Below are 16,037 nucleotides of genomic sequence, written 5' to 3'. Positions count from 1 at the left end.
TTAACCGACGCCAGCTAGGAGGCAACACCTGCGCTCTGACCACTCGGCAAATATCCATCACCAAGCCCCACTCCGTGCGCTTGTACCGGCAGTTGGTCTGAGGGCCATCTCAGCATCACCACGCAGGCGCAGAGGCTCTCCAGCGTCGAGTTCCACCCGGAGTGCGTGAGGAACACGCCCACGGCTCGTGCTCGATCACGACCTTCTGCGGACACCACGTCGTGAGAAGGCCACGTCCCTCGATGGCAGCCTGGAACTTCGGCGGCACCGCTGCGTCGCCCTTGACGAGGTCGGGCCGGACGTTCCTCAGGAAGGGGTAGCCGCGCCGCCGGAGAGCAACACGTACATGACCACGCCCGCGCTCCACACGACCGTCTTCTCGCCGTAGTCGTCGCCGGACAGTGTCCTCGAGCGCGACGTAGTGGGGGGTTCCCACGAGGCCCTCGGCGCGGCCGCCGTCGGCGCCGATCCATGCGGCCGACCCGAAATCCGCGTCTCAATCTCTCTCCGGCGACGAGGCGGGGCTCGAGCCGCCGCATCGCCCCCAGCCGCTCGAGCCGCCGCGTTGACCCGATCCGGATGCTGCGCGAGTGGTTTGCGGGTTGAATAGGTAAAACTACAGGGGTGTTTGTGTAAGAACGAAATAACAGAAAACGGTTCGTTGTGACTTAAAATTGGACTGCGGGTTAATTACCTAAAACTGCGAGGGCTTTTCTGTAAAATGACCGACGACGGACGACAGAAGCATGACGCGCTTTATTATTACTAGTACAAATGCCCGTGCGTTGCACCGGGTTAGAAAAAAGTACATAACCTACTTATTTTGCCATTATGCGGCATTAATTTTAAATAAATGTCAATTATAATGTCAAATGTAGGACATCTATTTTTAGACGAAAGGAGTTTCTTTTAAAATTTTAAAATATAATGTAATGCTTACATAAAAATTGGATTACTTTTTTAATAATAGTTATCATTTTTATTGAGTGGTAATAATGTTTTGTTTTTATGGGTAATAGCATTTCTGTGTACAACATATTTCCCAAAAAAATTAAACAATATATATTTTAAATTGTTTTTTGCACAACCTGCTTCATGTGCCATTGTGCACCATTTTTATATGCAAACTTACATGGCAATCTTTGTCTATCACGTGAGCTCATACCTGAGACAGTTGAACCACATAGCTTCCAAATGAAAGTAAGTCTACATACAATTGTTGTTTACAAAACTCTGAATCCTCAGCTCTAAAATACATCCTAGTGCATAATCACAATTAAGTGTAGGCCTACATTTACCTTCTTAATGGGCTATTCCATAAAAAAAAGAAATAAAAGAGAAACGGCTTTCGCTCCCTCTCAGTTCTCCTCATCTTCTTCTCAAAAGAAAGTTCTCCTCATCTTCTTCTTAAAAAAATGTTCTCGCACGGGAAAAACAAGTTAATTCTTCTTTAGGCCCAGGCTGAAACTTACATGTATTCTTATTTTCATTCCTTACGAAGCAATAGTGAAGCACGAGAAAAATGTGTTTTTGGTAAATCTTAGGAGTTATTCAGTACAATGATACAGTGACCAGCTCTGGGCTTGCCTTGTGGGATTATGTAACTGTGTTATATATATTTTTATTACCATCAACTTTTCAAAGAAAGGAACATGTGATCTGCAACTAATAGTTACCTTAATATTTCCTGCACCAGCATATGTCACCTACAAATATAGCACAAAGTGTATGTTCAGAAAAGATCCAACATTCAATACACACATGCAAGTAACATAAGAAATTCAGTTTTTTTATGCTAGGTAAACCATCAGTTTCATGTCTCGATAAAATGAAAAACCATCAAATACATTCTTTCAGTTGTTCTATGGACAAGAGTCCATGGATGCTACAGATCCTGGTAGTTTTTGATAGTTTGGTAATCGGCAAATACCTTACTATAATGGTAAAAAGTGTACTTGGTTATATATTGTCACAATCAGCACAAAGTGAACAGCAGCGCAAAGGCTTCCATCAACAAAATAAAATTTCCATAGAAAAATATCTGCTATAAAGGATGCAACGACGACGAAGATATGCATCTGTGCTAGATTTATCATTAGAAGTTGAGAACTGGTGCTAGATATATCTGTTATCGAGAGATGCTAGATTTGATAATACAACATTATGGTACTACATGCCGCATGATCCTTTTGTGCAATGTCTGCCCCCAAAATCTTATTTAAGTGTTGGAATTAAAAGGGGTAAACAGTGGGACATCACCCCCCACATATTTTTTTTTTGAATTTAAACAATATGACTTTAGGGGGGGGCAAATCCTCAATGAACAGTTCGCTCCCATACTAATCTAATAAAAAAACAAATAATCAAAATATGCAGGTTTGACCTCCATCCCAAAGCTACTACCTAATGTGCCTTAGTGGAATATAGTTTACTACAATCAAAAGATGAAATAAATAGCAGTGACATTGCATTAGGGAGGTTCATTGTATACATACCAGATGTACTCGGGGACGACAACAGTGGTCTCAATGGCGAGGGCCAGAACCTTCAACCGGGGCGCTCCTCGCGACGCCCCACACACCCTTGCTGCCGCCAACTTAGTGCGGATGGCTGACTTGTCGTGCACCCTGACTTGGCACTGCATCTGGAAATAATTTCAGAACATGAATAGAGATGCAACCTAACCTTGCACTCATGAAGTGGATCCCTGTGCTCTGCAGGCATATACTAAGAGACATCAAGTACCTAGACAGAAAGTAGGAGCATACGAACAGAAAGTGTGTGCTGATGGACATATTTAACAGCAAGAAAACCACGATAAAGCCCCAGCTAGATTAGTGATCTATCTTAACACTCAAGTATTAACTTATTAAATGTACAATTCAGATGCAAATGCAGTAAATTACTGCAGTTCAGCACTGACTGTACAACCGACAATTCAGATTTCAGAGAACAAGCAGTGTAGAATAGCATATACATTGAAGTCCTGAATTTTCGGCAGCTTCCCGCAGCAAAAGCTGTCATAAGAGCTAGAAGATCTAGTATCATGATCAAATGCAATACCTCCAGTGTAACAACCTTCTTCCTCACAGATTTTTCTAACAGAAACATGATCACAACAATAGATGCCATGAAGGAGATACCATTGAAGATGAAGAATGTCCTGTATCGCCAGGGATGAATATCATGAAGGATTGGATTGCCTGCAACATGGTTGGGATCATCATACCATAAACCACCAGGCGGGTTCAGACCAGTTTGGTATGTGATGGAGGCTACTAATACTGCAAGGAGCATCAGATATTTGTGCCTCTTCCTCTCATTTTTCTCATCATGTTCCAAACTTCCTTGCTGATCAGGAACAGTTTGTTGCCCGCGATCCTTCAGACGAAGAAGCCGCTTCAGCAGGCGTTCCATGCATTTGCTCCATGGCCCTCCTACTGTATCATGCGTTGAAGAGAGTATAAGGACTTGAATCACAAGAGATTTCAGAACTGCAGCAACGATGATGATGAGATAAATAGATTCTTTTGATCTCCTGCAGCTTCCTGCAGCATAGGCAATCAAGAGGCCAACCAAGCCCACCACCAGACATACTCGCAGTGCATAAGACTTGATACCATTCTCACAGGATTTCTTGTTCAGAAGTAGTATTGTGATAACCACAGATGACATGAATGTGGCAGAATTTGAGTAGTAGAACACATCATAGCGTTTTGAATGATTGTGCTGAAGTACTGGATTGCCTGGTGTGCCACTGACCTCCTTGTCATCTGACCATACACCTCCCGGAGGGCTCATACCAGCTTGGTATGTGACGGTTGCAGCAAGAACAGAAAGAATTAATAGTAGATGGCTGTTGCTCGGATGACCGGAACACCAGCGCCACGAACGAGCCCAGCAGCAGCGCGCTAGTCACCTTCTCGGGCAACGGCGATCCCTTCTTCGGCGAGGTTGACGACGACCACAACGCCAGAACGCGGCGAGTGCGTGGAGGTGGGGAGCGTTTAGGATGTCGCCTCCAAGCCAAGTCTGACCACGCTGGCGCCGACGCCGCCCATCCTCCTCCCCCTGCCTTCCCACCGGCGAAGGATCCTCTGTCGGGCCACGCCGCACCGTGCGGGCCGCCGTTCCGTGCGAGCTCGCCGTCGCCACCGCCTCCTCCGCGGCGCCCGCGACCGCTCCCGAATCCGTGGCCGCCGTCCACCGCTCCTGGATCCAATGAGGAACGCCGCGGCCATGAACTTGGAGTTCAAGCCCCGCCACCGGACCTCCTCCCGCGCCTCATAGATCACCTGCACGCCATCCCCGGATATGGATCCATCCCCTGCTGCGCCTCCTCGACCGGATCTGACGGAGATCGCCATCGCACCCGACGTACCTCCAGCTCAACTTTAAAAAGGGATCGCGGGTCGAATACCGTGAACTACAAGGATTTATTTGCAAATTCATGAACGAAACGTTTTCCTCACTTAAGAAAGGACCGCGGGTTGATTAACTGAAAACGGAGGGGCCTTTTTGCAAAAATGGTACGACGGACGACATAAACCGTATTTGCTTTATTATTATTATTATTAAGGAGAGATTAAGGGAGATTAGTTGCTTTGGGATTCGTGCTCAAAATAGTCTAAAAAGCATCGAAGCAAGGCTCGGGTTGTAAAGGAGGCTAGACCGCTAGACTAGGGAATAATTAACTAAGGGCTACCCATTCGTGGAGACCTTGACGGGTCTTTTTGGTGGGGTGGGAGCACGTCAAATGGCGCATTCAATCGCCATCACATGGCATGTGCTGGACGCTCTTTCCAAATTTCATTTTTTATTTTCTATGTTTCAGATTTTAAGTAGGATTTTTCTTTTTTCGGCTTTTTAATTTTCGCATGTTTTTTCATAGTTTTTCAAGATTTTTGTGAATCACGGCTGTGTTTCTAAAAAACGTGATTCCAAGCATGGATTTGCTTCCGTGTTGTACTTCTCAAAAGAAAAAAATTGTGCTTCTTAAAATAATGTGTTTTCATAAGAAACACAGATTTGCTTCCGTGAGGAGTATAAGTGCGTTTCTCGTGGAAAAAAATATGATTTCATGAGAAGCATAAATTTAATTCCGCAAGAAGCACAATTGTGTTTCTCTAAAAATAGTTAAAAAGTCACATTTGTGATTTCGGGCTCCATTTTTTCTTGGTTTCTTTTTGTGTTTTGCTTTTTTCGCAAACCGTCTCTTTTTTGTTGTTGTTTGTTTGTTTGTTTTCTCAGCTTCTTTTGTTTTATTTGTGATTTTGTGTTTTTTTATTGATATCCGATAATATGAGATCTAGTTTTAAAGATCTCGATGCAAAAAAATTCAACGATAAATGTGGTTTGGTATTTAAATGCACCAGTGAAGAAATAAAACATTTTAAAAATCAAATATATGAGAAAATGGAAAGCTCACTGGTCTTGACAAATGGGGCACATGCAATAAGTAATTTTTCAAAACCAGGAAAAAAATTAAGGGATGAAACCAGAGAAGATGGAAGAGTGACCTTTGCAAGGGGTTCTTAACCAGTGATTTCGGCTTAAAATTTCTATTGGGTTGACTATGCAATATAGCCCAATAAAGAATAAGCCCTCGCAAAAAATAGCCCAATAAAGAAGTGTGGGTTTGTCGTCTCATCTTATCTCTCAATTATACACGGCGCTTTGCCCACAAAAAAAAATCATACGAGCGGGACGGTGAGGGTGTCGTCGTCTAGCGAGCTGCCTACATGTGTGTACCGGTGGACCCCGAAGGCATCACGAAGCTGTCCACGCCGGAGGCGTCCTCCGGTGCGCCACCGAAATCCACAAGTCGGCTGACGAGTGGGCGACGACAGGGCGGAGCTTGACGACGTAACTGGAAGGCTGGGCGCCGTCGTGGCGATCAGCACCGGGGCGGGGTGCAAGCCCTTGGCCGACGCTCCGGCGCTCTGGGTCGACCCTGCTACCAAGCCGACCTGGCGCTCCAGGATGTCGACGGACATGGTACAACTGATGGTGAGGCTGTCACCGGGGATGCACGACGACGCCGCCAGCTCCGCCTTGCTGACGCTGAGAAAGCCGAAGCCCCCGCACCCGTCAGGCCGAGCCTTGTGACGGCGGCCGAAGGCGGCGCGCTCCCCGCTCTCGTCCAGGATGTCTATGGAGATCTTGGTCGCCATGTTCTCGGGGTAGTTCCAGCCGTGGTCGGCGACGACGGTGACGCTGACGGTGAGGCAGCCGGAGCAAGCTAGGCTGCCCACGGGGTCGACGTCGACGCGCCAGCCCTGGCCGCGGAACTGAAACGTCTCCAGAATCAGCGTGGAGCCGGGGGCCATGCGCGCCGACTCGGAGTAGTCGGGCATCGTGAAGAGACGCGTCTCGGAGTACTCCGTCTTGACGGCGGCGGTGCACGAGGCCGGCGGAGAGGGGGTCTTGACCGCGGCGCGCGACGTCGGCCGAGAGGACGACGACGAGCGGCTGGCGGTGGCGCCCATCGATCGTGAAATCGAAACCAGAGTATCCTGGCAAAAGTCTCTCGGCGCGTGTCCATACAAAGGGAACCCTCGATCAAGTGGGAGCAGGAGTCGGATCGGATTTGAACTTATGAATCATATCCAGCAAGGGAAGGTGTACGTCGCTTGTTGAATCCGAATCTGGGTCAGGGAAGGGCTTCTCCTCTTCAAATCAGAATCTTCTCAAGCCGCGGTGCCATTCTCCAGTGTTCAGCTTGCACCCGGGCCAGCCCAAAACGATTTACTTATTACTACTAGTTAGCATGCACGTGCAACGCACGACTAATCGAATAATTTATAAATTGCTTTCAATATTAAAATTTTAGTATATATATATAGCTGCAAAAATATTGAAACACACATAATATACACATTACTTGCACTCTATTGAAAATGTATTCAGTGGAATAATAGAAAAAATGTTTGGAGTAACACTAGTTAGCGTGCACGTGCAACACACGTCTTCATTTCCTTGTAAAACATGATGGAATATGTAAGTTATAAGCGTCCCACGATCTCATAATTTGTTAAATATCTCCGCAAACATGCAAACATCTATACCATACCTAGAAAACATCTAGGAAACCAAATTGAATTTACCAATGCATTGTATGGCATTGTAGGAAACGAAATTTGGCTCCATCAGTAACTCAAGGAACAGACAGAAACATCACGAATTCTGCTCCTTCCATGTGCCTGTCATGCTGAAACGCATGTTTCTCTTTTGCAGTTCATGCATCCAGAAAAGACGGAGTCTGCAAATGCAGGACAGTTAAAACTGAGCAAGCTGCTCATTGGGTTGGTATACGGCTCAGGCTGACTACTGGCCAGTAAACAGGTATAGGTAGCAGCGGTGTCAAACAGAAACCTGGAAGCCATGCCTGATGTAGAATATCAGCAGTCAGCTTGGGAACCGACGTGCAGGACATTCATAATTTTTACACTTGCTGCATTGTGAGACTGTCCTCTGAAAGTAGACTCTGTCTTGAATCACCCACCAGCTTTGGCTTTCACAGACTATTGTAGTACGAGCAAAAAATCCACTCTCGCAATCCTGTGCTCCCCACCCGTGTCATGTAACAGCTTCTGGCAGCAGCTTGATGTACCAGTGCTCACTGCCCTGCCTCGCCTCCCCTCGCCTACATGAGGATGAACACAGCTACTGAAACAACCAAGGACGCGGCGAAAAGGCTCTGCGGCACCACCCTTGCCGAAGCACTCATAATTTGCACTGAAAACACGCATCCTCCCTGAGAAGCATTCGTCGTCACGATCTTCGCGAGGCCTCCAAACGAACACGCCCTGACTACCTGATCCATCGTCTGGAAGTAGATGTTGAACGCGTACGATATGTTGCCATTATGGATGAGACCGTTGCATGAGCATCCGTACCCTAGCGCTGTGCAATCTGCGTTCGAGCACGCGTAGTTCACGGAGGCCATCCAAAAAGAAACAACACATGATTTACAAATGATAATAAATAAGTAGGTTTCCAACACTGTCAGGAAATATATTGTGCAAATGGTAATGATCATCTGGCTTTAAATACATTGTATCTATGTTCATAATTTGGCAGATTCTAAGCACACATTTTTGTCTTGGGAAAGAAATAAGCACGTAACATTAAAATTTCTTTTTTAATCGACAATATTTGTAGGAAAAATGATGAACTGGATGTCACACCGTGAGAAAAGGCTAAAAGTATGTATCTTTCAGGAAATCAATGTGATCTTTGGAAAATAGAGGCGCAAGTTTTTTAACTAAAAACAAAACCATAAGCATCAATTAAATTAGCAAGGAGAAGGAAGAATGTAAACAGTAAGATGGTCAATATGAATAGTAGAAGAGTAATGTATTTCTAATTACATTACTGAAATCAGCAACTACCAAGCCCAAAAGAAGAAACGTAATGTATGTCTAACTACAAATTTTGAACCAAATCAAACATGCAGACTCAAATGGCAGCATCAACTACAAATTCTATAAGGCTAGATGTAGAAGACTCAACACTGCATATCAACGCTATCAAAGCTCGACTATTATATTATTTGATGAATAATAATAACCCACATAAAAGTACACATTTCAGAAGTGACAACATCAATGTAATAAAACACCAGCAAAACTCTTCACAAGACAATAAAGAAAACTGTAAGAGCTATCCATAGAACTATGGAGTAAATCAATTTGTTAATCAATCATTTCTATTTTGAACCAAATCAAACATGCAGACTCAAATGGCAGCATTCTGGTCTAGGAATAGGTACGAATCATCAAACTCTAGAAGGCAAATAAGGCATCACATATTTTAAAGGGAGAACCATCTATCTAGAACTAATGCAACACCAAAACAATTATAAATCATAACTGACATTTGAAGCTGTTGACTAAAGGACTACACATATATAGGAAGAGAACCATGACTGACAAAATAATTAATTTGTCCAATCCTTATTTGTTGTCTCTGTGTAAGTAGGACAATTAATATGGATAGTAGAGAGTAGACAATTTCAGAATTCCTGGCGTTGCTGCGCAAACACTGCCTGCAGCACATCAGCCCATACTTCATGATCAGTCCATGCGAGTTTCCGCAGACCCGGCTGCCAAAAATAACAAACGTTGGGGTCAGTACAATTACTCATATGCATACTCGTTGAAGACAATAACATCAGGGATCGAATGGTTCTCCAGAGAAGTGCTTGTGAAGTCAAACAAGTTAAACTATTGAGGAAATTCTAGCAGGATTTTTCTAGTTCTAGTCGCATTACACATTTGTGAAGCTAGTTGCACATCACAAGAAGCTTTGAATGGTTTCAGCAAGATATACCGATAAGGAAAACCAAAAGCCCATACCTGACCACGTCTTCCCGAGGGTCCTCTCAGGCTCCGGCCGCTGCCGATTGAAGAACCCATCGCCATCTAGGAGGCCGCCATGGGAATTGGGGAAACTTGACTGCGAGCAGCAGGAGACCACCGAGATCCACCTCCCATGGAACCGACTCTTGTTGGATGGCCAGAGACGGGAGGGCCGCTGACTCCCATGGGCCATGGCCAGTAGGGAAAAAATCATGGGGGGGGGGAGGATGCTGCGCTGCTGAGAGGGATTCATATGATGAGACACTGTTCCTAGTTTATGATTCATTTGGGAAAAAATCATGAGGCGATCTCGCGAGCGGCAGGGGGAGCGGCGCGGCGCGGCGCAGCGGGGCGAGTGCGGCGAGCGGCAGGGGGAGCGGCGTGGCGCGGCGGGGCGGCCTGGCGAGCGGCGCGGGCCAGCGAGCGAGGCGAGCGGCGGGGCGAGTGGCGCGGCGCGGCGGGGCGGCCTGGCGAGCGGGGACGGGCCGAGCGGGGAGAGACAGCGAGAGGTTGCGGCCGAGGTGGGGGGTGTGCGATTAGTTTAGCGCTAACGAGGTGGGGGTGTGCGATTAGTTTAGCGCTAACGAAAACCGTTTTCGTAAACGAGGTATCCAGAACGTTGATCAATGTTTAGACAGTCCAGATGCAGAGTTGAATCTGCCTTCTCTTGCTTTTATTAGTGGAGATGTATTCAGACCTTATCAAATATTGGGCTGAAGTGAATTTCCTTGCTAACATGACCTTTTATGTTCCTAAATTATTTGGGTTTGGTCAAACATCGTATCTGACTGTGATAAATGAAGTGAAATTTAGATCATTTAACACCAACAATCCTCTTTTCGAAAAAACACTACAATATCTCAAAGTAGCAGGAATATCCATTTAACCCATTGTAATTACGTGGGATAACTGTATAAGAAATTAGTGAACATAACTACAGTTCTAAACTATTGACAAAAGAACGCAAGTTTAGCATAATTGAAGAAGTATCACTAAGTATGTACGCCAAATTGTTCACCTTAGTATCAGGTTGCTTGTGGAAATTATTCACGAACTAAAAGCACTATAACCTACATATTCAGTTGTTATCCGAAGAAATGGGCAAAAGCAAACTCTATGTCTACATGCGTGAATATAACTATTACATATTTCCAATTGATATGAGTTACTTTTTCGATACCGACAATAATCGTTGTGGCGTGTTTGGCGCTTTGTACTTTTATTTTTGTTGGTCTCAAATTGATGTACTCGGTTCAAACTATTTTTACCTTATTCAATTAAAAGACTGTATGCATCACTCGATGCAGAGGCCGGGGCGATGCCTCCTTTTCTAAAAAAAATACCGACAATAATCCCTTCATTGTCACGTTATGTTCCAATCTTCTCCTCCATGCTGCAGCCAATTACAAAAGTACAGTTATTCATGTCAATCCCCACTACACAGGCAGTTTGGTCTGAATGCAATAACTAAAAAGGCCAAATTCTAAACCCAGCCAGGATAGTAAAAGTAACAAGAATAATATAGCACTGTTCACCGAACAAATCGTGGGAAAGCATGCTCAGGGTCGAGCCGCCTCCTCTAATGCCCTGCTTAGGCACAGAAGAAGATAAGAACTAACGTTACACCAAACTAAATTGTAAAGTATAGATGAGGCGGAGAACCAATCCGTCAACATGTTTAATGCCGCTCTAGGTGGTTGTTTCTGACCATGTCTAACTCTATCTCAATTAGCTACGAACAGAGTGTCAACACTTTTCAAGTTCAGAAGTGAAATATCTAGTAAGTTAATAAATTATTTGAAGTTTTACATATGATCCACATCAACATGACACTTTGAACTTCTAACCACAGCTCATCATATCCACTAACTTTTACTGCACTTTTGGGCAACCTGGTTGTATATGTGGTACAGGCATGCTATGTGTACCATTCAACTAAAAAAACCAAGTCGTGTTAGAAATTTATTCCACCAAGCACGAATATTATATGATGAATTGGACACCAAACATTTATGCGAGTTCAGAACAAACTGAGGTATTGTGACATTACTTGTTTAGTATGACCAATGTTGCTTGTGCTCACCATGACTCGGTGGTCAGCACGCCAGATGGCTCCCCGTCGATGGCCCTCACCTTCGCATATATCTACAACCAATCAACATGGTGGGTAGATGTTAGTGGTAACAACCGAACTAACGGTCATATCGCTGCATCTAGCAGACTGGTCAGTTTCCTTGATGGGATTGTAGAGGTCACCGAGCCAAAAACATGTGAAATAAGATTGATAAAATTTAGACCAGCGACCAAAATATCTTTAGTTCCTGGCTTTAGGACTTTATAATCACCACATAATTTTGTGAGCCCTTCAACCTAGCTACATGAACACGAATGTAAATAAAGTTACCTCAATACTTTGATGCTAGATTGAAGAAAGCTTACAAAAGTTCTCAGCAGAAAAAATGTGATACTGAAGAATATGTCATTGGCAATGGATCAATGTATTTGTATACACTTATCAATGGCTGGTGCAACTCTTCACACCTAAGGAACATGTGGTGCTCCGTGTTGCAGGAATGGAAATTGGTGCAGAATGCATGAAACACAAAATCATACAGGAAGATGGGTATGAAGACCACCTAGTTGACCATTGTGTTGTTGAAGACCTGGAGGTGCCTCTTGAGAATGAGCTGCTCATCTCTCCTGTCGTATGAAGAGGAGGAGGTCAGGGAGGCGTGGTACAGCAAGGACGACATCCATCAATGATGAGAGGAGCCTCGGTGTGGTGAACGGGTTAGTGTCGTCGACGAGGACGGCAGCGTCCAGGAAGTCGCGACCATGGTTCATCTGCAAACAAAAGGCGCTCTGAATCATCTCCACAACTCGAGTGATTTCAAGAAAGGAGGCGACCAAAATCCAATTTCAATCTCCGGCTAACCCGAGGCAGGAATCCGGCCTCACCCAAGCAACACAAATAGCAGGCCAAGATTTGGAAAAGCAAGAAAATACCAATCTTGCGCCCGAGTGTAGCACGGGGGGATTTGAAAAAAAGAGAGGGGGAAATAGATGGATTTGTGTAGCAGGAGGCGACTCGGTCGAGGGGCTCGAGCCCCGGATAGAACAGGAGTGGTGCAGCGGCGGCCGTACCTTGCCCCCGCGTCCTGCGGCTCGCCGTTGTACTAGGCCGAGGGCAGAGGCGGTCGGTGTCCCGCGCCTCGTCGTTGTCCTTCTTTTGTCCGGCGCCCTTGTCCTGGATCTCGGGCGACCGATGCCACGGCGCTGCGCTGACCGCCGGATGCGGGTGGGTGGCAACCGGTGCGGTGGCGCTGAGCGGCGGATGCAGCAACGCTGAGAGGTGGTTGCGGGGCTGAGCGGGTGGCGACCTGCGGGGGGAGCGAGTGGGGAGGCGGGGCCGAGTAGTGCGTTTAGGACGTGCAACGTGAGCCCAATAGGTACATGCTGGGTGTTTCGTTAGCTTCGTTAATTTCGTTAACGAGCTGGAGGTGGAGCACGGTCAGCCTTTGGTGAATTTGGTAACTGCACACCGTCGTGGTGCATGGTTGGTGCAAGGCCGTTAGATTGCAATTTGTTGACTAATTGTGTGGTGGTGATTGGTGTTTGTTTTTTATGGGTCTAATAGCTGTGTGTACTTAGAAAAGTTCTCGTTTGATCCTTTATTAGTAGTATAGATAAGACAAGGAGACCATGATCAGCAACAAATAATTTTGCTAAATTGGATATGATCAAGTTGAAATTCATATCTCTTTTCAAATTCCATGTAAAAAGCCACTTGAATTATATGGAAATAAAATAATTTCCCAAACAGCATCCGAAAAATCTTTCACAATTGTGGAATAATCCAAAAGAATTATTATTAAGGAAAACAACATCACCCTCGATGTTGGTGTGGACCCCACCATCAAAACAGAGTCATTTTTGCATTTAAAAGTGCTCTTAAATTCCATGAAAAAATCCAAACATATTTCAATGGGCCCAATTATTTTTGGTCATTCAAAATACTGTAAGATATGTGTTGGACCATGTCACACATTTTTTCTATAGGGAATAGTTGCTGGAATTAAATAAAACAAAAAATAATAAAAGAAAGCAGAAACAAAAAAAAGAAAAAATAAAAAGAAGAAAGCTACTGGGCACTTAGGCCCAGCTGGTACAGGCTGGCCCTTCTCCCACCTCCCGACAGAGGCAGGGGAGGCCATGGCGTCACAGCCGTCCGTGCGCGGATGCCCTCGCTCGCGAGCATCACAGGGCTCCCCAATGCGGATAATGCCACCCTGAGCGCCTCTCCAACCCTAGCCTCCTTTTCGCCTCGCCTCGTGCCCCCAAGGAGCTCCTCTCCTCTCTTGCCCCCTTCCCCATGTCCGGCCGAACGCCGCCATGGCCATGCTACAGTGAGCTCACGACCATCGCCCGCCTCGCTCCTCTCCGTCGAGCCCAGACGCTCCACGACATCCTCCTCGCCCCCCTCGAGCTCTGGATCGAACTGGAGCACGACGCAGCTTCACCCCGTTCCTCTTCTTCAACCTCAGACCCGAGAGCTCACCGTCGTCGATCTCTTCTCTCCGAGCGCCTCCGACTGCACCGGGCCTTCCCATCGACGCTGGTGAGCTCCTCTCGCCGCTCCTTCTCCTTTGTGTGCTCCCGTAGCGGTGGCATGTGGCGGCGGCGAGGAGGAGAGAGATGAGGGAGATGGAAGTGGGGAGCGGGCGCCACCGCGCCGCGAGCTCAAGCTCCTTCGTTGGTGGCTGTCCCACGCTCGAGGGAGGGGTCAGATCTGGTGGGACCGCTTGAAGCAAAAAAAAACATACATGCATTTAGCAGACAAACAGACACGTTAAGTTGCAACTCATCTCGAGTATGGTTGAATGTAATTTATTCTATTGAGCGATCAATAAGCTTAGCAAGCAACAAGAATAGGAAGCCAATAGCTACTTGGTTTCCATGATGAAATGCAATGCCGCACCTGAGGATCTGCTCAAGGGTGAGGCGTCCACCGTTCTGCCGCATCTCTTCCTGCACAGACCCTGGGTAGGGATCCATGATCAAGGAGAGGTGGCCATCGAGCTTGACCGCGCCATGGAAGGTGCAGACATTCTGGCACCAGGTGGAGGCTCGTCTCAACCGCTCTACTTCCTCCTGAACACCCTCAAGCTCATCCGCGGCCGACAGGGGCACCCTCTTGACCGCCACCGGGTGCTTACATCTCTTGGCACCACCAGCACCAGGCCGGCCAGCACGGGACAGCGTGGCGACACAGACCTCCTGGCCGGCGGGGCCAGGCGGGCCGCTCCCGATGCGGCGGGCTAGCTAGAGGTCCGGGTGCGAGGCGAGGTCCAGGGAGGTGCAGGGTGGCAGGGCGGCAGCGGGCGCAGGGGTGCGCTTGGGGCGGGCGAAGAAGTCGTCCTCATCGTCGTCGGAGGAGCCGGAGTCGGAGTGCAGGAAGGATGGGGAAGAGGGGGAGTCGGAGAGGAGCGAGAGGATGGGGAAGTTCTTGCGGAGCGCAGAGACGGAGTTGCCGACGGCGGTGCGGTGGCGGCAGCGCGGGCACGGGAGGACGACGCCCGGCACGACGACGAGCATGCGCGCGAGGCAGGCGCGGCAGAAGCCGTGGCCGCAGTGGAGGAGCAGCGGCGCGCGCTCGTTCTCATCGTAGTAGACGTGGAAGAGTGAGCAACACGGCACCCGCATCGCGCCGCGCTGCGCCGCGCCCGGGTGCTGCAGGATGGGTGGTGGAGGTGGAGCACGGTCAGTCATGGGAATTTGCTAAGTGCACACATAGATGTATTAGTTAAATGCTGGTTGTTGGATTAGGATTTGTGGGACTAATTGTGTGGTGCTGATTGCTTCATGTATTTTGTTGTACTAATTGCTGGGTGCACGTAAGAAAGTTCTCGTTTGCTTGTTTAATAGCAGTATAGATACTCCCTCCGCTTACACCAGCCACCCAAACTGGTTCGATTGGCGCGGTGAGTGCGGTGTGTCGGGATGGACATGGTAAATACCTTGGGTCGTCAGGGATATTCTTCCATGGACTAACTGACCCCAAAATTTTGAAGACTTTGGCATGCCGCGAATGCCGCGAGGCCCTTGCACTGGACAGGGATCTACTCCTTCAGAGGATCGCCATAGCATCAGATTGTTTTCAAGCGATCAAGGATATTAATTCAGGAACTAATGGCATTACGGCTCCAATTATTAAGGAAATTAAGGATGGAGGCAACGACTTCCAAACTATCTCTTTCAGCCACGAAGGACGTTTGTCGAATACGGAAGCTCATAGGTTAGCTAGACATGCTTTGCACCTAGGGGAGGGACGCCATGTTTGGCTCCTGCAACCTTCATGCAACCTTTTGATACTCTTGTTATACGTGTAAACCTCACTTTTGATCAATAAAGCAAAGCAGTGTTCCCCTAAAAAAAACTACTCCCTCCGCTTACCTTTTTCTTTTGAGTGGTACTCCCTCCACTCACCAATATGTCACACCTGGCAGGTGACCTGGCATTGCCAGTGGACAACACGGGTTAGGTGCGACTGGGTTATATAAGCAGCCGCTTGTAAAATGTGTGGGCATGTTGTTGCTAAAACCATTCTCTATCCATCTAAGATTCCTCTACTTTTTCACCTAGTTTTCTCTCTCGAGTCTCATCCCCTTTTCTCTC

At 47.0% G+C, this 16,037-nt stretch overlaps 1 protein-coding gene across 1 annotated transcript; it reads right to left on the bottom strand.

Moving 5' to 3' along the window:
* Positions 1 to 1,169: 1,169 nt before the first annotated feature.
* Positions 1,170 to 4,369, bottom strand: LOC123430341. The gene is made up of 2 exons (XM_045114206.1): positions 2,496 to 4,369; positions 1,170 to 1,706 (listed from the first exon to the last, which is right to left on the bottom strand). Exon 1 carries the CDS (start codon positions 3,799 to 3,801, stop codon positions 2,848 to 2,850), a length of 954 nt encoding a protein of 317 aa, XP_044970141.1. The 5' UTR covers positions 3,802 to 4,369; the 3' UTR covers positions 1,170 to 1,706; positions 2,496 to 2,847.
* Positions 4,370 to 16,037: the final 11,668 nt, after the last annotated feature.

This window comes from Hordeum vulgare, chromosome 2H, assembly GCF_904849725.1.
Source record: "Hordeum vulgare subsp. vulgare chromosome 2H, MorexV3_pseudomolecules_assembly, whole genome shotgun sequence".
NCBI classification, from domain to species: Eukaryota; Viridiplantae; Streptophyta; class Magnoliopsida; order Poales; family Poaceae; genus Hordeum; species Hordeum vulgare.
Note: the sequence above shows the minus strand (reverse complement) of the source record. Positions and strands in the feature narration are given on the sequence as shown.

Bases quoted from the DNA above. Each gene is read 5' to 3' on its own strand.
- LOC123430341 (XM_045114206.1), bottom strand. From the start codon at position 3,801: ATGAGCCCTCCGGGAGGTGTATGGTCAGATGACAAGGAGGTCAGTGGC.